The following is a 24153-nucleotide window of genomic DNA, read 5'->3' on the forward strand; positions in this document are numbered from 1 at the left end:
GGAGATGGAGAGAGTGAGTGTCCCTTTCTTCCACAATTGCTCTCAGGTGACATTTCTATTCCCTAGGCCCAAGTCCAAAATGTGGGGAGAAGAGAAAAAATTCCCTTTCATTAGCACTTATTATGTCTCTAAAAGCAGCCATTTGTTTACTCGGTGGAGTCGTGAGGTAATGGATATTCATGAAATAAAACAAATGTCTAAATGTTAGAGACCACAGGTGATTCTTAGTTATTAGCTTGGGAATGCTGAAACTTACATAAAATATAACTATCACAGTATCATTGTTGTTTCTTTTAGAATTTTCCAGTTAGTGTCCCAGGCATCTTAAAGAAGACATGCATTTAGCTAACTTGTTATCCTTTGATTGAACGGTAGTGTTTATGCTGGGATTCTTCTTTTTCTTCAGTTTAGGTTCTATGTTTTCTATATAAAGTTATATAAGAGATTTTTTTGCTACTTTCTAAAAATTGGTTAGACTACTTTGTAGAGATATCTCTATGATATTATTAACACATCACAATATGCCAGAAGTTATGATTCTTGGGCCACAAAAATGTTTTTGTTTTTTTTTTTGTTTTTGTTTTTTCTCTCCAAATTAACCCTGGGGTTGATTTGTCAATGAGAGGTAACAATGTAAACTTGCTTGCAGCATTTTTCTATGGTATGTTCAAACTCCTTTTCCACTTTTACCTTATTGGTGTTAAAATCTGCAACTTGACCTTTCTTTGAAATTAATGGTCACACAGTAACTGTAGTTTGGGTTCTACCAGTATCAATATTTGCTTGGCTAGAAAAAATGTTTTCATCTGTTTGCACATAATTTATTTTCTAGTTCTCTGAAGGTCCTGCATATCTTTTGCAATTCATTCTGCAAGGAGGAAATTTCCAGAGCAGACTGCAAATCCACGGTGTCCTACAGGAGCAAGTCACCCTCTTGTCGCCACCACACCAGCTGGTCACCCAGAAACTTTGCTCTCCACTGTTGTTTTATGCTAATGACATTTTATTTTCAGGCTGGTGATTCGTATAACATTAGTATCAATTATAATTTCTTTGATAGGCTAATTAATTCTTTTCACTTAAACCCTAATGTGTGTTGGGACTATTAATAATTTCAAATTTCTGAGTGTGCCACCAGTATGACAGACATCTTTTTCTCAAGCTAGTTGGTAAAACGCTTGGTTCAAATTGAAAAAAGCAAATGATTAAAGAGCACAGTATATATATATACACACATATATATATACACACACATATATATATATAAAAGCTAATTACTGTGCTACTCTGGCAAGGGGACTATTATGTTCTTTACAGTCAGCACTGGGGCTTCTGCAGATGAACTAAATTTCTAATAGCAGCACTTTAAAAAAAGGTAGTTAAGGAAATAATGGTTTTTCAGATCTTGGAAATAAATAATTACTAAACTTTAATATGTAAGTAAAAGAAAGGAAAAAAAATTATATTTGAGAAATACCCATGCAGGTTTCAGGGTTTCTAGGAAACCAGATTAGCAATTACAATGTCATTTGGTGACCAGCAAATGTGGGCAAGAAAAGTGAATCGCCCCAGGGACGTTTTATGCAGATCATGAAAAATACCACTTTAATCTGCTGCTTCTCTCTCACTGAGTATGCAAATCCAATTTTAGTGTATTGGTAGATATTGGTCCATTACACTGTGTCCAATATCTTAAACCATTTTCTCTTCATATTTATGTATGTTAATATTATCAGTAGTTTTGCAGTGAAATTCTGATCTTGTGTTGGGAGTAATACTGCTATTTCCAATGTCTTTTGAATGGTTACATTTTTCTTCTTTTTCTTGTTCTTCTTCATTTTTTTTTTTTTTAACCTAGAAAAGAGAATCATTTCCTGTCAGGCAAAAGGACAATTTGAGCTAAGTTCCTTCTTTATCCAAATGGAGGATGAGTAGGTATCCTTTGTCCTGGGGTGATAGAGCAAATTGGAACTCAAATTTTTAACTTAAGGATAATTATCCAAAATTTAAACTTAAAACTCATATTCAATTTATGCTAACTATGTTTGGAACAACTTACTGTGTTCTACTTTTTTAACTATTTTATTTTTTAAAAAAGATTTATTTATTTATTTGAGAGTGTGCACGACACATGTGTGCACAGGTGCCTTGGTGTCAGGAGGAGCGGGGAGGGGCAGGGGAAGAGGGAGACAAGCAGACTCCCCGATGAGACCATGCCCTGACCCGAAATCAAGATCTGGACCCTCAACTGACTGAACCACCTAGGCACCCCTTAACCATTTTTTGAATTCTGAGGACAGATCAACTTCTTCCAATAAAGGCTGTGTCCAAATTGACATGTGCTATAAGAGTAAAATACACACTGGATTTTAAAGATTTAGTTCAAAAAATAAAAGAAAATACAAAAATATATTAAAAATCTTATTTAAAAGCATTTTAACCTGATTATATGTTGGAATGATAACATTTCTGGTATGTTGGGATAATAAAGTACATTATTATAATCAATTTTACCTGTTCCTCCTTTTTGTTAATATGGCTACTAAACATTTTTAGATTGTTTAGATGTGGCTCTCTTATTTCCACCATAAGTTCTGCAATAGCCCAGATTATGAAGCATGAACATAGTCCATTGAGAAATCACTGGTAACTGGAAAAGACCCTCCTCTAATTGCTATGTAATGACCAGACTGGAGGATTTACCTTCAATCACCATGAGCCCGAGTCTGGCTATTCATTGTGCTTGCTTTTGGCCTCAAAAGTTCAACCAATACCAGGTTTCTGGGCAGCATTTCTCCATCATTTTCAGAACTTCAGAGCAGAAGCTCTGAAGCAGAAGCCCCACTAGCAACCTGCTGAAGAGCCTGCCCAGTGCCCATACCAGTGGTAACCCATGGGAGGGCTAGACTAGGGGATGGAAGCTGTTTACCAGGAAAGCCATTTGCCTTGGAACTAGGCAGCCCCCCTTCTAAGAGGTGCTGATGTTCTGCAAATGATCACTCCACTCCACTCTAGCAATGTATAGAGAGTTTGGTCCCGCTTCTCCACCTTGGACACTACCCTCTCAAACAAGCTTATACTCGCTGCTTCACATCGGCACGCTGGATTAAGACCAAACCAAGCCGGACACAACAATTGAAAATACAAGCATTGATGTGTTCACAGATGGATTCTGACAGGACTTCTAAATTTTCTACTATCCCCTGAGAATATGGTTTCTGGGAATTGAGAAACACACATCTTTTGCACCTCAGTGTCTAGAATGACTCTGGCTACATTGGGTGCCTTTAGTTATCACCATCTTTAGGGTATAAAAATCTAGATGAACACAAATGATGGGTTAGTTGATTATAATTGGAAAAATCACAAAACAAGATGGGAGTCAAGATTTCTGACTCTGAATTCAATGTTTTTTTTTTTTCTTTCATTATACCCCTCCTTTATAAATGTCACATTAATGGGCATAGATATGTTATGTATTATACAAATTTAAAAATAAAGGCCAAATGAATTATAAAGATGTGCCCCACATCTCTCAAATTTTAGTCTCCACCTTCTTACTTGGTCAAGATCTTTCCAGTGGGAAAACTTCCCAAAGTGAAATTCACAACTTCACTTCTCATTTCTATACTAAGGATTCCTATTTTGATCTTTTCAGCCTCCACTTGTCTTCAAGGCTCTAGTGCTACATTTCCAACTGTTTCATCCGTTCCTCAAAAACCCCACACATTTAAATTGCACTATATATAACCAAGTAATCTTCAAAGGACTTGAAAAGCAGAAAGAAAAAGAAAACTTGGTAGAAAGTATGTAGTACATTACATCTAAAGGGAAAACAAATTCTAAGTGTGAGGCAGTATTTTGTCTTTACTGGATTACACAAACCCTTGGGTTATCTACTTCCTTCCTTGGTCACCAAATAGCTTCTAATTAATCTGGTTTCCCAGGAAGCTCCTCACCTGGAAAAGTGGTTCTTCTTGAGTTTAATACATTTGCTTTACAGAAGCTAACGTTCTGTTGCTATTGCCACATACAGAAACATTTTTATTCAATTTATATGTATTGAGAATGCACTATATTCTAAGCCTTGAAATTGAACAATTAAGTGGCATAAGATAAGCATATAAAATATCTATCTTATTATAGAATATAATTATATATAATTTCTAGAAAAGCCAATAAATCAGATTCTTGAACTAGTCTGAAGGACCAGAAAGGCTTGTCTAAGGTAATAGCATTTGAGAATGTGTAAGAACCTTGAGGTAAAAGGAAGTAAATTACTGTAAAAGAAATATTATTTCAAACTCAGTCTGGGATAAAAACTTATTGCTTTGATATAATTAGTAATCTCCTTATTTGAATAAATTAGAACCCTGATAATTGTTTAATTATTTATGGGATCAATATTGATTGGTCTTGGGAGACCAATCACTCATACATCCATCTGATAGCCACGAGTCTGCAGACCTTGAAACTGAGTATTTTTTTGTCTAATCTATATAGTCTATAAATGCCTCTACTAGGAAAGAAACTTTTAAATTGGCCCACTAGAGGTTTTTCCCACGCAGGAAGGTTATAATAAACCTCTGACATGTGCTCATAGCTAAATTGTTTAGAAAGTTGTTGTTATTGCCTCAAGAATTCCTTTTAGGTCTGTAATTAGGTTAACATCATACAGAACAAAACCAAAATGGGGGCACTGGACGTGGTGAAAAAGAAAACCAAGGGATAAGCAAAATCGAGATCAAGCAAGGAATTGTTCTTTGATATTTGGATCTTACTCATAAACACAAGATATAAAAAAGAGAGGGGGTGATCATATTTACAATTTATAGTGACCAGTTTTTCTAGGATATGCTATCCAATAGGAATATAAATATGTGGGTAACCAATACAGCAACAGATTTAATGTAAATTTTCTAGAGTTGCAGCAGAAAAGTAAAGAGAATTGGGTAAATTAATTATATGCTACAATTAATATAACCCAAGATATTGACAGGGTTTTCATTTTAACATGTAATGAACATAAAAAATTATTTACTCAGTTGTTCATCAACTTCAACTCAATACTGTGCTCTTCTAGAATAGAAGGTGAATTGTTGGAAGTTCCAGTAACAAAGGTTTATTGTGATTTTTTACAATTTTATGGAAAACAACTTGAGAACTTTCATTTTTCCTCTAATAAGATTATAGTTCAAAATGTACTATGTTCAATTATGAAGATGCTCTCTTAATGATGAGTGTCTGCATAAATAAGAGATAATGGATGCTTCTTGAGGAGATCCTCCACATCATTATCCAGATCATTTCCAACAAATTAAAAATAACATTGCATTCAGAAATGCAATATTTTATGTTAGTGCCTCCCACCATCCAAAAAACCAAAACACAATTGAAGCTTCTTTTAAAACATCTTAGCTTATCAAAGGCATAGCATTAACAGTTTTTAAGGTCGTTTATTTCTTACAAAAATGTATGGGATTTTTAAATGTGAAAATCCAAAAGGCTGAAATAAAAGCATCTGAATTTCTCCAAATTCAAATATAATTCATTTGGTCATCAATTCTATCAGTGTCTGAATACAATCTTATGAAGGGATACTATAATTATCCCATTTTACAGATGAGAAAACAGGATGAGAGAAGTACTTTTAGCAAGACTAAGATATTACCTTGGATGTATTTACAAATTGAATCCTGAGAATATGTGTTATACTACTGATATAATTAACTTATTATAATGACAGTGTCATTGCAGCAGCTAATATTAGTTCAAGTTTTCCTGAGTAGGCATTGTTTTCAATGTTTTACAGATCCAAACCTAATCCCCCAGCATCCCTGTAGGTAGATACGCTTACTATAAACTCCATTTTTTAAATGAGGGAATTAAAAGATAAATTATTTTTTAAAAATTTTTGGTAAGTTGAAATGCTTCACACATTGTTCTCAAGAATGTTTCAAAATAGTCTAATACATATTTTATAATTATTAGTTTATAATAATAGTTGTAAAAGCAGCTACATCTATGGAGGGCTTTGTAAATGTTGGGCACCGTTCCAGGCATTTGGATGTAATAACTTACTTGATCATCATAGTTATCTGTGAGAGGGGGGATACTATTACTATCAGTATTTTATAGGTGAGAAACGGAGGTATCCAGAATGTGGGTATGTGGGCCAACACCACACACATAAGAATGACAGCAGGATTCCTATAGTGCATGTGTCAAAATTGTATTCAAGTTTTGTATTAATTCAGTGCTTACCTGATTAGGATGAAAGGTGGAAATTTCCTCATTTCCCAAACTGAATGAAGAAACGAATGCATCAATTTTGGATGATTGGCCCATTTTAACTAATGCCTTCCCCCTCCACAACTGTCCTAATTCAAAAGTTTTCCTGTTTTAAAAACCAAAACCCTACATATATCATCCAAATGTACATTCTTATTACTGGGGTTGGAACTCAAGATATTTCTTTTAAAAGTCTAATTTTAAAGGGAGTTTTCTTTTTCTAATCTCTATTAAAAAGTTACGCACCACCAAAACAATTATTCGGCTTTAACATAATCTTTTAGAACTAAAAGTTTAGTAGAGGGTTTAGTGAAATATAAGCAAAGAAACACTTAATAAGTTGATTTAACTAATATCAACTTTCTATATTAACTTGTATTTTGTAATCAAGCATTTAGATAGACTAGTGAGAGTTTTCTAAAAATAATCACTGAATAAACTTCATTAAAAAGTGTATCTTGGGCCTTTAGTTAATTTATTTACTCAAAGCTATGTGGTCCCCTCTCTAAGGTATATAAAAGAAACATTTACACGCATCCCTACTGATGGCACATTAATAGTACAAACAGGGGGCGCCTGGGTGGCTCAGTGGGTTAAAACCTCTGCCTTTGGCTCAGGTCATGGTCTCAGGGTCCTGGGATCGGACTGCATTGGGCAGGGAGCCTGCTTCCCTCTCTCTCTTCCTGCCTCTCTGCCTACTTGTGATCTGTCTGTCAAATGAATGAAATCTTAAAAAAAAAAAAATAGTACGAGCAACATTTTAAGGCTTGACACTTTTGGTGCACGATTATTCAGTTCTTCTCCATATATAGATACCACACCTTGTTGTCAATAAATAATTCCACTTTAATGGCAAAGTAATAATTTAGACAGATACAGGGTGCACATTTGCAAAAAAATATATGCAAGCTGGTTTACAAGCTAGAGAAACAATAAACCAATAGAAAATACATCATCCAGTTAAGTCCATTGACACCAAGTACTTATTATTGGGGCTTTACAAAGACTACAAAACTTTTCAGATGATTTATTTCACTGTTTCTGCCTATTTACATGATATGTTACATCAAAAATGTACAAAATATAAAATGTTTACAGACAAATGCTTCACAAACTAGTTTAAGTTGTAAACTAGGTGAACCTACTGGGATGTATTGCAGGAATTTGTGTTTATGATCATGTTTGGACTGTGTTTCTCAAAATGACAGGGAAAGATTAGCAATTTCTTTTAGATCACGTATCATACAAGGGCAACTAGTCACTCATCCAGCTACATATACTGATGTTTTACGACAGCTCTGATCCATGTTTGAGGCTTCAAAGTCAGGGTGACAATTCTATGTGCATAAATTCAGTTCAGTTTTCCCTTGGGGCAATAGCACCGTGGAGGACCTATAGACTTAGCGACACTCTGAAAAGGGCTCAGAGGTCTCGTGTTGTTATTGTTCTCTAGCAACTGACCCACGGGTGGTCACAGAGAGTAGCACCAATGGCACATCCTGAAAGCAACCCATCTTCGCGCGCCTAGAACAAGTCTACAGCATGGCCTAGCCCTTCGTTTCGGAAAACTCAAAACCCCGTCCTCTTGTGTGTGGTGGTAACTTCTCCCATGATCCCAACTGGTTTTCATGCACGCTCTTTAAAGCCTGCCACAACAGATGCACTTTCGGACATGTTTACTTTTCCAAAAATGTATTGGCTTCATGTACAGTTTTGAAGCATGCTCACTCTAGCACTGATAGCTCCTGCATCGTCATAACCACTGTAAATACAGGACAAACACACCAGATAATAACAGCTTTGAGGGTTTGCATTCTGTATTTGTTTGCAATGTACAGGAAATCTCAGCAAGTGAAACACCTCTTAACACCAATAGGATTAAAGTACATTTGTGTGTGTGTGTGTTTGTTTCGATTTGTGCAAGATTTTTTAAATGATTATTTACAATACCTACCCAGTAGACTGTGCAAATCTAACCTTCTTTTACAGTATAAACGCTTCCGCTTCCACAGTGATTTCACTGCTTCAGTGTTCTTTAATGCTGAATTTCTCATGTACAACGAGAGTAATCAAAACAACATGCTCAAAACTAAGAGGAATAGTAAGAAGAAGAATAAAAAGAGTAGGGGAGGAAAAGCCAAATAGTTGTGCTCATGTTGCAACTAGTGCTTCCAGCTCTGCTGGGTAAGAATTCCCATTCTCCCTCCTTCTACAACTCTTTTGCCTAGAACTGGATGGAGGTGAGCCACATGTCTTCGCTTTGAAGTGATGGTCAAAGAGGGTTTCTGGGTTAACTTGGACATTTTGGAGGAGAGGCAATCTATTCCCAAAGTAAAAATACTGATTTTTTTTTCTCTTGCCCAATTCTTCCAAAAAAAACCAAAAAACAAAAAACCCCAAACCCCAAAAACTGAAACAGATATCTAGAGGTGAGGCTACTGTGTTAACTTGTGTTGCTTGGTTATAAATGAAAAGACAGTGGAGATTACCAATGGTTTAGGATCTAAACCAACTGTTAAACTGTCATAGAAATCTGTTTTAAGGCAGTGAGACAGCACCATAGGAAATGTTCCTTCTTTCACTGAAAAGGCTCCAACGAATAAAGCCCTAAGAAAGCCTTTTGTCAGTGTTGACTAATAATTGGTATAAAACTCTTGTTAAGGGAGTGGGCGGGTGGTTTAAAACAACCTTATAAAACCTGTGGTAAAAACAACCTTATAAAACCTGTGACTCATACACGAGAAAGTTGGCGGAGCACATCCTGTGAACGTGGCAGTTAAGAATGACATTGGCACGTCTCCAGCTTGCCGTGCTCGCGCCTGCCGGGCGGTGGCGCAATTCCGCTTGTGCTGACGGAGGACGGGCCTCTTGGCTTCGTTTTGGACTGGGGTGAGCGCACAGCACAAACGCTGCTGGAGCCCTGTGACCAGCACCATGTGGCACGAGGGAGGCTGGACGGAGAGGAAGGGGCCCCCCTGGGGGGAGGACGGGCCCCCTCAGAGGAAACGAAAGGAAGGGACAAAGAAAGGGCTGCATTGTAAACTTTTAAAGAGGAAAAAACAGAAAGTCCAGTTTGGCTACCCCATGTGCAATCTATTCAGTTGCCCTGTCCTTAGGGTCCTTTCCAGTTGAGTAATGGAGCCGGACATCACTCCACGGATATAAAAAAATGCCTAGAAGTAAAATAAAGTTAAGCTTCCGTTTCAATCGAGCATCTTGGCGGTTCAGACTTCGCTCTGCTCCTCGGAGACCACGACTCTGGGTCAGGGCCCTTGACAGGGTGCTTTCATACTGGCAGTGGTTTCGTGAAAATACCTTCTTTACTCGTTAAACCTTTAGCAAAAGCATCCTCTCTTCCCCTAACTTCTTTCACCCCCTAGAGAGTAGATTCAAGAGATGAATCTAAAATGTCGTCATGGTGGCTGGTGCTATCGCTGTCACAGCTTTGTGTGCCCGAGTAATTGGCTGCTTCTTGGAGTTTCATTAGCATATTCATCTGAAGAAAGAAAAAGAGACATCGATGTAGGCAGTGATGCAGTGAGCGAGCCAGCCCCATAAAACACACGGCCCGGAGCCACACGGAGGCAGCGCGCCTCAGCCCATCCCAGGGAAAGAAGGGAAAACAATTTCGGGTCTGTATGAGTCGCCTCCGGCTCCTATCCCGGTTCTGCCTGAACACGGCTACGACACCAAACCATAAGGACCAAACAGGGCCTCTAGATAGCTCTTTTATTTGGGGTTGTGAATGAATACGGCTCCAGCAGGGAGACTGGGAAAGAAACTATATCACAGCTGGACATCTGGGCTCGTTGCTGGAGAGCACGCCAAGCTCCTCGGCTTTTTGGCGCGGAGAAGCAGAATGCATTGAATGGCAAGTGAAAGTCGTGGATGTTCATACACACACAGACGCGCACGCAAGCGCGTGCACACGCTCCCGCGAGAGAAGGAGGGGATGGAGTGGAATGACGCCAGCTGCTGCACACCAACGCACCATCTGCTGTTTAGGGGCTGACCTCGAAAGGGGTGACTGAATGAAGCCGACCATGAGTGTTAGAAGAGGGAGAGGGAGAGGATCGCTGTCAAGTTTCTGTTGTTGTTGAATTTCTGGCTAAAATATGATTGATCTATCACTGAAAACAAAAGCCACCTTCTGGAACAATAGCAGCTGTCTCGGGTTTCCCCGTTGATAGGACAATGGTAATGTTTGTTCCAGAAAAAGGGACATACGCCTGAAAGTACCTGGGGAGAAAGACAGCTAGCGCTTCCATGTACTACAAAATAAAAGGCAGCCAGCTTGCTGGCTTTTGATAGATCTGCAGACCCACTGTTAGAGGAAAAAGGAAAGATTGCTTAAAAGCAAATTGTGGGTAACCTGTTCAATGATTTTATTAGAAAGTGCAGGAAAACTGGCATGGGTCTTCATGAAAGAAGTAAGACTTGTTTTCTTGTCGAGGGTTTCTAGAAGTGGTCCTAATCTTTATATTGTTTAATACATAGTCATTTTATTATTTTATAAAGTAATCCAAGTTGTTCCTTTTTTTTTCTTTCCCAAATTAGAGAACTGGAGAATCTGATCCAATAAAAAAGAGAAATCTAAAAAAAGGATGCCTTAGACATATGTTAGGCTATGGACGCTTGTGTGTTCTGTGTAAAATGCATGTTCAATAAATGCTTGTGAAATAGATGATAGATGATAATCAACAATTTTAGCAAGTAGGTCTTTCTGACAGAGAGGTTACAGTGATAGCGTATTTTAAAGTCATTTTAATATTCTTCAGGACGGGGCGCCTGGGTGGCTCAGTGGTTTAAGCCTCTGCCTTCGGCTCAGGTCATGATCTCGGGGTCCTGGGATCGAGCCCCGCATCGGGCTCTCTGCTCAGTGAGGAGCCTATTTCTCCCTTTCTCTGCCTGCCTCTCTGCCTACTTGTGACCTCTCTCTCTGTCAAATAAATAAAATATTAAAAAAAAAATATTCTTCAGGACAACATTTTTCAACATAATTGTTAGGCTAACTCTCTGAATTTATTAAATCAGCTATATACAGATATGAAAATGAAAGTATTTAGTGACACCCTCTCAAACCCAATAAAGCAAAAGCCAAATGTCTCCATAAACCTGTACTTTCTCTCTCTTCTTATCCCTCTCTCTCTCTCACCCACACAACCCCCATGCACATTCATATTGCCTCCCTCCTTTCTGATGTCAGTTCCTCCAGCATTAGCGACTGGCTGTATGTTCAAGCATTTGGGTGAAGATAATTTGTAAAACACCTTTGTGTGTTGAGTATCCTCCTGATTTACTAAGAGTAGAAATTGTAAATGAGGTCTATTTAAAGGGTTATGATTCTAACCTCAGTCAAATATTTAAAATCACTTGAATGCTGAATGCTGTAAAAGTTTTATGGTGTAATAGAAGCATCACTAAAGTCTTGATTTTTTTAAATGGTGCCATATAGTAAATATGCTTTATTAGAGTAAGTTCCAAGTCTTAGATTCATAAAAAATGTACACATGGGATTTAATTTGCCTTCTCATAGTCTTGCTTTGTGCATTCAAGTCAAAGGGGATTACAAGAGGGAGCAAGGTTGCAAATATGATCCAATAGTCACTGGGATAGATCATTATTCTCTACAAAAGAATGTCCTTCCTCTCCTCCCACATTCGTAATCATAAATATAATGTCTATCATTTGTAACACGTTGCTCAGGTCCTTATCACCTCTGTTATTACCAATCTGCTGGGCTCCTAGTCTCCATCCTCTCTTCTTTAATCTGTCTTTTGCTCTGTTACCAAAGAGATCTTTATAACCTGAAAATCCAGCTAACAAGTTCCCTGCCCAAACACCTCTGATAGCTCTTCATTATCTGTGTGATAAAGTTTTAACTTCCTACAAAGATAAACAAGCCTCGGTAGACTTTTGTAGTTCTAATTCTTCTTGCAGACTTTTGTAGTTCTAATTTTTCTTGCCCTTTTTGTTCTAATCCCATCAATCTGCAGATAGCATTTTTATTCATATTCATTTTTATTACAGTGTTTTAAATTCACCTGCTGCTTCCTTAATTTTGGATGTTCTCCATCTAATCACATGATGGAACATCTCTTTTTCCTTCCAGACTGCAGCTTAAGAGTCTCATCCTTTATAAAGCTTTTTCCTAATCACTTCCTCAGTGGACTCACAACTTTATCTAGCATGTGACTCTACCATTATTTTACTGTACTTTATATAGGTAGACGTCTCTTTCCAGTAATGAACCGTGAGCTTCTTGAGACCAAAAATGATATTGTATTTATCTTTTTTATTTATCTACCAAGTCTTAGCCCTGAGGATATACTTATTAATATTTGTTGAAAGAATGAATGCGTTTGTTGATGAGGAATAAAATACTGTGAGATGCACCAAAAACTTGTATCCTTGTTCATATCCAACATATTTATGACATTAAATAGTGGATTTTTTCCAAATATTTTTGATTTAGATTGGACTGCAAATATATTTTTACTCGATGCCAGTAATTATAGAACAATAACAAAATAAAAGCAGATAGAATATTTATTTTCTTATCAGAAGGTACCTGATCCAAAGATTTCCTTTTGATGATAAGTCTTTTGCTATTTTGCACACCATAATCTCCTGTTTCTTAAGATGTTTAGTTGAGTAGCCATTTAAGAATCAGATTTTTTAACCCCAATTTTTACACAGTATGGGAGACTCTGGATCTCTTTTCTGTACTAGAAGACAAGAGCATTCAGAGCCAGGGAAGAGTGCTAGATGGGTTTAGCTGATCAGAATTGGGAAGTTGAGGGCATCCCATAAGGGTCCCCCGACAGTTTAATTTTTCAAAATAAACTCTATAAAGCTTCTCCTTACCTGGAACAGACATAGTATATCAATATACAAAGGCAAGACTAGAGTTTACAAAATTCAGATGTAACCCATACTTGTATCCTAAAGTTAATATTTTCTCTTAAATATGAACCATTTTATAGGCAATTAATTAGTATTTGCTCACAATTATGCTGCATCTAAACTAATTCCTTCATTACTATTGATTTCAAGTTAAATATGAGCTAAAAGGCCAACTACCTGTTAGAAAAAGAAAGATCCAGGCCCTTAAGGATTTTATGGTCTAGAGCAAAAGTCCAATATAGGAAATTCTATCTGAGTTCTCTGGACTCTAAGCAGAGTTTCAGGCTTAGAAACTGATATGTTTCTAGAAACAGTTTCTAGAAACTGATATATTTACAAATATATCATCCAATATTTGTATTGGATGTAAATATTTGTAATATTTCCATGACTCTACAAAACCCTTTGAAATAGTATGCACAATTTTCTGCCTGCGTGTGTGTGTGTGTGTGTGTGTGTGTCTTTTGCCCTGGAAAAGATCTTAAAAATCTATTATCTTGTTCACATGTAATCACCAAAATATTAAGACTGGTCAGCTGAGATGATAATGTATATATGTTGGGTTGTGAGTATACTAATATTCCAAAAAATACCAAATTACTTTATGTTCTGGGGAATAGTCATAGGTTATGATTTTTAGTAAATTCCTTTTTTGTTTTAAATAACATAATGGCCTTTATTTCAGTATTTTTTTTCTGTATTGATTGTACAGGTCCAGTGATTTCTGTAACCATAGAATGGTAAGCTAATAAATGCATTACACCTGACACCAATCTATACAAATTCATCTATAAACATGAAAAAAATACATGAAAAATAAAATATTTTTCCTAATAATACTACTTACTTAATATTCTCAGAGTACTCATAGTTTGGAGTTTTATTGACCTTTATTAAACCATACAGAACTACAAATTAAGAAAGACAGGGAGAATCAGGGGGAATAACTTCCCTTTGATTTCCAAGTCAGTTTAGTCTTCTCAACTGTAGGCAACAAAAGACTAATTGTAAATCTAGTCAGACCAGCTGATATATGTAAAATATTATATTAAGATCAAAATTCGGTTTTCTCTTAAATACCTAGTGAATTAAGTCATGTAATGTTGAAGACATATTAATTTACATAATTTTCTGCATAATAAAATAGAAATTATGGTCACAGTGTTCAGCCTGGTTTTAGTGTTTCTTGATTGTTACACATACAAGTTTGGTCTTTCTTTTTAAGAATTTCACCTAAGGAAAGTAAGCCAAAGGAAAAAGAGTTAAAAACAGAATACCTGTATCAGAGCAGTCCCAAATATCACCCAAGATAATTAGTATCTTTGATACAAATGACTAAATATTGATGACCACACACTGTAGTTAAGATTATATTAGAAGAATCACACATCAGCTTCTTACCAGAGGATCCCCTTCTGTGTCACTTTGTGGAATGTGCTTTGAGGTTGTGGCGTCCTTAGTGGATACGCAGCCCTCATACCCAACATCTTCTGGTCTCAACTGAAGTAATGCTGGACCATCCTGAGGCAGAGATGCTGAGCTCCATGGGTATGTGTCAAGCACCCACTTTGAGGGGTCTTCCCACGGTGCCCGTTTCCCATACATCTACAAAATGATCACATATTTAATACATATCTAATACATTCCTACTCAGTAAAACAGGTGACCACTAAATGAGTGATTCCTTTGCACATTGAGTTCTTATGGAACTTTCAAGAGAATGGTGTCCATATACAATTTTCCAGATTGTAAATATATGTCTGTCCACCTAACTCTCTTTAAACTTGAAGGAGAGAGAAAATAAAGATGAACATCTGAGATAGATAGTCAGCATTTGGGAGAGAGTACAAAGGGGATTTTTTTAAATGCATATAGAAATCACTGCCCATATTTATCTTTATTAGTGATTTTATAAACCAAAAGAAAACTCAAGGTTGAGGAAGGAAAGTTCCAGTGATGGAGAATTGAAGAAAGCTATGCCAGGCACTAAACAGAGTTCTCTACTAAAGTGCACTTTGCAAAGATGGTAAGTACAATAAGAGACTTTCTCTTTTTCAACCTCACTCTACTCAAATTTTCTTTGAAAATAAAAATAATTTCTCTGATAATCATTTTCTCTGGATTAATTTCCTCTAGCAATCTCATTGGTTCCCATAAAAACTCTTTTTAGATGTTTATTCATAAGGCCAACAGTAAAAGAAGAAGAAAATGGGAAATGAAGCATTCATGCTGTCAGGACCCAAAAGGAAGCAAAGAGTCAGTAAGAAAGAGATGATAATGGCTCAAGTACTGGTAGTGGAGGAAAGGGGAGAAGAAGAATATAAGACATGTTAACAATTTTTAATTAGCTGAAACAGAGGTGGAATGTTTATAAACAAGTACCAGGCTGCAGGGGGACAGAAAGAAAAGCTAAAATGAAAAAAAGAGGGCGGTAACATGGGCAAACTAGGTCTTTGATGTACTTCCCCCCGTGCATCGACCTGCTCCTCCCTCTTTCCTACAAGCCTGGTTACCAGGTGCATATATGGTCTCAGCACACTGGGAGGTGTTCTACATGGCCTACTATGTGTGGTTCAGTGATCAAAAGCAAAATGGTGGATACTGACACCACAGAAGGCACATGAAGTCATCTTTCGGGTTTCTCCCAGAGGAATTGTATGAAGTTGTGTCAGCCTTGCCTTGAGAAAATGAGAAAGAAAGTGACAAAGAGAGAGAGAGAAAGCAAGCAAGCAAGCAAGGAGGCCAAGTCCTGATATCTGCGTATCCCTTGGGAGATGAAGGCAGGAGTAGCAATCACTATCACTATATAATAGATATATAATTTTTATGGCTAGTGAGAGTTTTGAAGCAAAAGTTTTTCTCAGTTAAAAACCTACTTTATAAAGCTAAAGACACAGCTTGCCATACAACTTAGGCTAACTGAAGGAAAATGTGTCATTCTTGGAAAGTAAATGTTACACAAAAAATATGAAGGTCTAGAATTAACCGATGCCAGCCTTTTAAAGAATCATACAAGATATTTGGAGGTGACCAATAAAATGCTAAATAGGTCCAATACTAAATTTCAATGTAAAACAGATATTACAGAAAAATAATTGAAAGAAGATTTAAATATTAAAATATTATAAAATTACAAAATATTAAATATTTAAATAATTAGAATAATACGAATTTGCTGTTGCCATTTCAATAAAGGTAGAATCACCAGAATAAAAATCAGAATCGATTTTATCACCAGTGTTTTTTTCCAACTAGAACATCTGGCAGAGAGCATTCCCTATGGTTCCTCATCAAAGCATGAATTTGAAAAGAGATTTTTCTATTCCACTCAATTCAGAGTTTCATCTTTGCAAGAAGACTTTGTTTTTTTACCTCTTGCTCCAATTCAAGGTTCTTTGTTACCAGTAGATCCAAGGGAATTGTTCATAACGCACATGATTCCTTTTCTTCCTTTTCTTATAGAAAACATATATGGACCACCCCAGGAATATCATCCGCCAGTGGGCTTAAGGCTGAGCACATCCTTCAGTAGCAATGAGAAATGTCTGCCCATTTTTCTTATCTCTCCTGGGTACTGGACTTCCCCCCTACATTCCCTACACAATATGGTTGATTCAGCATTTACACTAACCTACTACTAAACATCTAGAACCACAAAGAGAAACGAGACATTTTTTTCCCCTCTTCAAAAATAATTTTGAAATATCTCTTGTTTTAGTCTGGGAAACTGGTATCACTCTAAGGGTTACACTTTTGCCTAAATGGAAGCTGTATAAAATTCTAATTCTCTGGATAGTGTTTTAAAAATAACATTGACTTAAACATTTTTTAAAAAAGAACTGAAGCAGTTTTTAAAAATTAGACTTAAGAAAAAAAAATTAGACTTAAGGAAGCTAAGCAGTGTTAGGTATTGCTATTTTTGAGTTTATGCAGTCTTATTTTTCTTTATCTGTATTAGCAAACACATGGGAAATAAAGAGATTTTATATATAAAAACTTGGATGACAGCTTATTAATACTGAAACTATATGAAGAGAACTTTCATTTAAATATTGGTTTTAAAAATATGACTTCTAGCATATTATAAACTTTCACATAAATTTCTTTTTTGTATCAAATGACGGACATTGACAGATTCAACTCACACCTTAGCATAACAGTTTCAGAGGAACCCAGAAAAGTGAGATGCTATATTTAAAAAATATAAACCTTTGGTATAGTCTTTTATTTTCTTGGAACCAAACAACAACTGGGGCTAGACTGGCTCATATCCTTCAAAAAGGAAACTGTATTACTTAAATCTGGAATAAAACCAGTAGATACCATGCTCTAGGATCATTATCTCTGAAGATTCTGAGCACATCTTCCAAATATTTATTCATCGTGTTCACCAAAACCATCGTGATGGTTCTAAATACTGTCATTTTGCTCTCCTAGGTGAGGACAGTGGGCCGCTCAAAGGAAAGGATAGGAAGGAGTATAGATCACCAGTGACTTTTTAAAGGGTAAATACCTAACGCACTATTGCAGAGGACAAATGTGAAAAGCAAGAAGTGTATCTTAATTCTAGTAGCAGTTGCAATAATCAGTGATAGAGATGCCTAAGCAAAAACTTCCTAAACTTTGGCCAAGTTGTAGAAAAGATTAGATTCTTTACAATAAGTAGGATGATTATGAAGTAAAAATCTTAAAGATTCAACCTTGAGGTTTACAATTCTACAATTTCATGAAAGCTCAAATCCAATTTAAGGAGATAGTAAATTTTGTTGAGAAACAGAATTTTCTTATTAGTGATGTATTTTGAATTTTCCATTAAGAGTACGTAGAAGAGACAGCGTAGGGCCTCATGACATGAGGTAGATGAGAGGAATAGCAGGAATGCTGCTAAATCAACCTGCCATAGATTTAAAAAGTCAGCTGCCTTAGAATGTAGAGCATTCCCTCAAAATAGTAAAGGATCCTACAAGTGAGGTTAAAGGATTTCAAACAATGAAACATACTAAAAACAGGGAACCAGTAAGCAGAAACTACTTGTTGCAAACTATATGTTAAGAGAAGAAATGATCAAGGCCCTTGTTAACATGTCTGTCTTATAAGATATAGAACTGTCCAATTAGCTGGCTTTCAACTGATTGCTATTACCCATGGCAATAAGTTTGTTTGGCCTTAAATGGGTAGTTGTTGGAATAAAGGTTTTCTCCTTCTCCCACATATTTATTTTCAGAACAGAATACACAATAAATAGTTACATACTAGTTGATCCTTAAAACTTTACCAATATGTTTATATAGTCCATGCTTTCAGTTTCTGTATAAATACCCAGAGAAAAGAATGGTTTTTGCTTTCAAGGATGATTTTTGCTTGTTTTTAAACAGTAAAGAATATTGAATACTATACCTGAAGACCTTCTCTCACTGCCTCCAGAATGTAAGGTACCAAAGAATAGTTCCAGAGATCCATGAACCACACTCTAGAACCTTCTACATCCATAGGGCAAGGAAGGAAAAGTCGGGGGCCTAAGAAGAAGCAAACCATTTTGAGAACCATTACATGTAACAACCTAAACACATAAATATTCGAGACATAATTTGGGGGGAATTAATAATATATCTTGCAGGATTCTTAAACAATTACAATCTTAGCCATCTTGCTTATTATCAAAGTATGTTTTTCTGAAGACTCAATCTCCTGAACTCCCCTTCCTTTTACCCTAAAATCTTAACATAAGAACATAACTTATTAGAGTTAAGAGAAACCCTAAAGGTCATAATCCAGTTACGCTGAAAAAAAAAAAAAAAAAAAAAAAAGGTCATAATCCAGTCAACCTGCCCCATTTTATAGATGATGAAACTGCTGAACTAAATTCCTAAATATAAAATATGTTATTATTTGCAGAGTGGGATTCAGCTTTGGTCTTCTGATCTCAATTATCAAATTCTTCTTTTTCATTTACCTTGTATCTTTGGTGAGTACATCTTTATAATCCAGCAAAATAGGAAAGAGATTTTATACATGCAATTTAAGAAGGATTAGAAAAATAAACATTTTTATGCCAACCAAAGAGAATTAATTGTTTGCCTTGATGAAAAATATGAAACACCTCAGTTATCCATAAAACACCTAAATTATCTCTAACTAAAATCTCTCATAACTATATTTGATGCGAACCATTGGCTAAAATTTGTTTTTTATCACAAAAAGGGAATTTAAACAGATGTAATTTATTTCAAATGGTTATCTGATTTTTAAATATTTGGCTATATTAAACTCATGTGATTTCAGTCAAATCATAGAAAACCATAATTGTCAGGCATAATGGATCTAATCAGACATATAAAGCTTAGAAGAAGGCAAACTTTCAGAAGGGAAAAAGAAAACTTAAATCTTTGGGAGTCTGAAAAAAATTAGCTTTGCTTGTTATTTTCTACCATCCAATCTGGCCATCTTTCCATGTACTCTTAGTTCCTGGAAAATGACATATTGCAATTTTGGAACTCACCAATGGTAACATCAGAAGAACTGTGTGTTTCCAAAAAACTGTTGAGATGATGCCATGTCTTAGGAATCCAATCTATAATTTTGACTAAGTCATTATTGCGTATATTCCTTTCAATCTCTATCTCTATCAGTTTCCTTCGAAGGTATCTACCTAAAAAGCCTTTCACTGGTTCTGTGTGGTTTGCGCATAGCACCCACCTACAAAAAGAAAAAAAAATTATATTTTTATATATATGTAGTCAGAAATCTTTAAATAAATTAAGTTTTAAGTCCACAGTATTCTCTTTCCAATATAAATAAAGAATGTTCCTATGTCAATTGGTGGCTCATTTTAACGATCAAAGGGGTTAGGAGATCTCTTAGCGTTAGAGGTATACAAAATAACTTTTCTTTTTAAGCTAAAGCAAAGCTCATGTTCGTCAGAAGTGAGTGGGAGTCTACACGCTGAGTACTCTTCTGTAGGAGAATCACAAATCCTGAAATAGGAACTCTCTTCACATTCCTCACACTTTGAAGAAAAGTGCTCTACTTTAGCTGGTGACACAGTGAGCAGGACAAACATTTCTTTCCCTTCCTTTCTTTTTTCTTTACTCTTTCTTTCTTTCTTTTTTTTTTTTTTAAAGAAACAATTCTGATTACAGATTGAAGATCACAAAAATGTCTGCTTGAGAAAGAGTGTCAGAAGAAGTGAGAATTATTTTCACACCACAGGTCACCACTGGCAGGATCTGTCAATGTACAAATGGAAAAACACTAACCAAAAGCAAACAGAAAGAGACAATACAACAAAACAAAACAAAACAAAGCATTCAATTTATCTTTACCTGAAATTGTGATGCAGCTCTAGATTTGGTGATGAAGAAACTCCCTGATTCATTGTTCCAATAATATATGGACTGGAAAATAAAATTAAATACGTTGATGTGCTGAAGGTAGAAGAGATTAGTCTATTAAAATTGCCTTTAAAAACAATGTAGGTAAACATGGATTATTCCAATTAACATTAGGCTTTAAAGGGTAATTTTGTAATTTTAGGTGGAAAAATAACAAAGATCATTGAGCTGGAAATTTGGATTTGGGCTCCTAATTTCAGCTCTAGCATCCTAGGAGAATCATTTTACCTTTCTGAGCCCGAGTTTACTCATCTATAAAATAAAAAGTTTAGATGGAATAATCACAGTAATCTCATTTCACTCTAATATCTTGTGACTCTTATGATTATAATCAAATTCATTAATTTTTCCTCTTTCATTATTTCATAGCTATTTTAAAGTTTCTTTTTTTTTTTTAAAGATTTTATTTATTTATTTGACAGATAGAGATCACAAGTAGGCAGAGAGAAAGAGAGGAGGAAGCAGGCTCCCTGCAGAGCAGAGAGCCCGATGCGGGGCTCGATCCCAGGACCCTGAGATCATGACCCGAGCCGAAGGCAGCGGCTTAACCCACTAAGCCACCCAGGCGCCCCTATCTTAATGATGTCATCTTAATGATGACAAAATTTGTATTCTTGTTTCAAAGCTGATCTTATGATGATCTACTTTTAACATATAAAAAAATCTCTAGCAGAGATTAATTGGGATATTGCACCATTAAAACTAATATTTAGGTTGCTCTTATATGTCTTTCCTTTAGAGGCCATCTTTAGTGGGTTTTCAGAATTTTTTATACCCTACTTCAACCTTTACTTTCATTGTAAATAGTTAAAAGTTGGACTCATTAATGGTGATATATCTGAACGCGTTAAATTTATCTTTACAGAAGGTTGAATTTAAACTTCCATATGGAGGAAAAGTGAAACCAGAGCTCAGAGCTTCATTTTAATTCTTAATTTCCTTGATACAAACATTTTGTCATTGACATTGTCTCCCAGACCTTCCACATATCCATAGAAGCTAACGCCATCAAGTAAATCATGTTTCCATAAAAGTTGCCTGGAACATAATTGGTGAATGAATAAACAGATGTTTCAAGAAATGCACAGATTTTTTTTTTTTTGGAAATATGTTCTAATATTAATGAAGGATTCTTAAATTCATGGCATCCACCATAGGTTTAAAAATGTATAAAGACATAAACAAATCTGGTCATTTTTTTCATATTTCATCACTCAAAATATTTCATAAGCATACCATTTGTTGTATTTACAGTTGAGAAAACCATTGAAGATATCACTCAAAGAGCCCACATGATGAAGATTATCAAGAATTATGACAACAGGGAGTTCTACACCATTATTATCCGCACTGCACTGTTCAGCCAGGTTAGCAAGATACTGTTGCAACTCCTTGAAAAAAAATAAAGAAAACAAATACATCAATGATCGATTTATACCAATGGCAAGCAATTCATAGTTTAGGAATAGCACACTTTATCTGCCATCCAGTATCTTTGATTAAAATCCATAGGTCATGGTGCTGATATAAAACAAAGCAAAGAAATATAATGCTGAGAGGATATATTTTTTAAAGAAAAGAACAAAGAGAAAAGCCAATACAGGAAAGCTGCTGCAAATAGAAAATTTTGAAAACAAAAGCATGTTTCTCAGTTGTTGTGTCCCCTTAAAAAAAAAAAAAAAAAAAGAGGGGGCAGTGTGTTCTGGATATGAGCTCTTATAATAAACCATAAATACTAAGACTTCATTCTTGCTTTTGGTATTACAATGATAAAAATGGATTTTTTTTTTCAGTAGGGAAAGAGCAATTTATTTATCAAAGGTAACAGAAATACCAAAGAGATAATGATTAATTAGAAATGGAAAAAGCATTCAAGAAGCTTATTACCCAGAATAGTGGGTAATGTGTGTGTGTGTGTGTGTGTGTGTGTGTGTGTGTGTGTGTGTGTAAAACCAAACTGTAATTCACAGTAGAAAAAACAATGTAGGGTGCCTAGGTGGCTCAGTGGGTTAAGCCTCTGCCTCCGGCAGGGGTCGTGCTCTCAGGGGTCCTGGGATCGGCCCCCCTGTTGGGCTTTCTGCTCAGCGGGGAGCCTGCTTTCCCCTCTCTCTCTGCCTGCCTCTCTGCCTACTTGTGATCTCTCTCTCTCTCTGTCAAATAAATAAATAAATAATCTTTAAAAAACATAAAAAACAATGTATCTGCGATGCTTGACTCAGAGGGTTAAGGTCCTGCCTTCAGCTTATCCCAGGGTCCTGGGATCGAGTCCCTCATCGGGCTCCTTGCTCAGTGTGGAGCCTGCTTCTCCCTCTCCCTCTGCCTTCTCTCTGACAAATAAATAAATAAAAATCTTTTTAAAAATAATGTATTAAAAAAGCATACATGAAAGATTTTGTTCAAAGCATGTAAACCTTACTTGTACTGCTGAAAAAGACTTTCTGGTGGTAGTATTATTTTCTACTAACCTTTTATTTTTAGGATTAGGTAATGTTTTGATGATTAAAAATGGAAGAAGAGCATTCCAAATAGAGGGAAAAGAGTAATTAAAGGCAGAAACATAAAAAAAAATGTGGTAAGAAAGAAACTAGTAGTATATGTTTTGTGAATATAAATAATGTTAAGTAAGTTGGAAAGAAGTGTTTGCAACCTGGTATGATTTGAAAGGTTACTGGATTTTTCCTACTGGCAGCAAAGAAACAATGAATGTTCTGTGTGGGGTCCTGAGTAATGTAGTCAGAATCATGATTTAAAAATGTGGTAAATATATTGTAGAGGAGAAGAGGAACCAGTCAAGAGAATAACAAAATTGCTGAAGCCAAGAGAAAATATGGGACTCAATAGGGATGGTAGAGGTGTGGGAAGATTTTGACTTTGTACAGGAAAGTATAGAAAAATGTTGCAGGATTTAATGCAGTCAGACTTTAATAATGAAAAGATACTATATTTTTCATGAGATGAAGGGAAAATCAGAGAGAGAAGGAAGATTTAACAGAAGTTGTGACTAAAGCAGTTAGAAAACAGTTGCTGTCATCCAAGTGTTAGTGTTAATTTTGGTGGGAGGGTGATGGTAGTGGAGATGGATGGAAGAAGATGGATTTGGTATTTTTTCAGAGCTGAACCTGGGTTTTCTAAACTTGTGTACTTGGTAGAAACATATGAGTATGCTAAGGGAAAGGCCTAATATTTAGGAGGGTGGGCATGGATAAAAGTGTCCAACTGGAATTAATGCAAAATGAAATGAAGGGAGTCATCCAGGTGAGAACAGAAGTGGGAGAGAACAGAATGTTGGGTCATCTTTTCATTTACCGGGAGGTGAAGGAGACTGAGAAGGAGCTTGCTGGAGGGTAAGAAGGAAACAGAGAATGATAATCTCGAAAATTAGCAAGAGGAATTTCTAGAAAGGGAGGATTTCCTATAGCAATTTTCTATCCATAAGCAATAAAGAGAGAAAGAGAGAGAGAGGGAGAGAGGGAGAGATACAGAGAAAAGAAGCAAAGGGCATTGAACTTGGTAATTAAGACATCACTGAGCGATTGTGGGAAAGTAGGGCCGTTTGATTCTTATG

At 36.0% G+C, this 24153-nt stretch overlaps 1 protein-coding gene across 3 annotated transcripts in view; it reads right to left on the reverse strand.

Annotated features, from left to right (window-relative positions):
• Positions 1–7116: 7116 nt before the first annotated feature.
• The window catches only part of NAV3 (neuron navigator 3), a 621657-nt gene continuing 604620 nt past the window's right edge, over positions 7117–24153 (reverse strand). For all 3 annotated transcript variants that reach the window (XM_046013459.1, XM_046013458.1, XM_046013457.1), the window contains 6 exons: positions 21825–21979; positions 20520–20591; positions 19697–19893; positions 18595–18713; positions 14599–14802; positions 7117–9787 (listed from right to left, as the gene is read on the reverse strand). In XM_046013459.1, the coding sequence (XP_045869415.1) occupies positions 9668–9787; positions 14599–14802; positions 18595–18713; positions 19697–19893; positions 20520–20591; positions 21825–21979 (867 nt within the window). In that variant the 3' untranslated portion in view covers positions 7117–9667. The remainder of the gene's footprint in view (positions 9788–14598; positions 14803–18594; positions 18714–19696; positions 19894–20519; positions 20592–21824; positions 21980–24153) is intronic.

This window comes from Meles meles, chromosome 7 (assembly GCF_922984935.1).
Source record: "Meles meles chromosome 7, mMelMel3.1 paternal haplotype, whole genome shotgun sequence".
In the NCBI taxonomy this organism is placed as follows: domain Eukaryota; kingdom Metazoa; phylum Chordata; class Mammalia; order Carnivora; family Mustelidae; genus Meles; species Meles meles.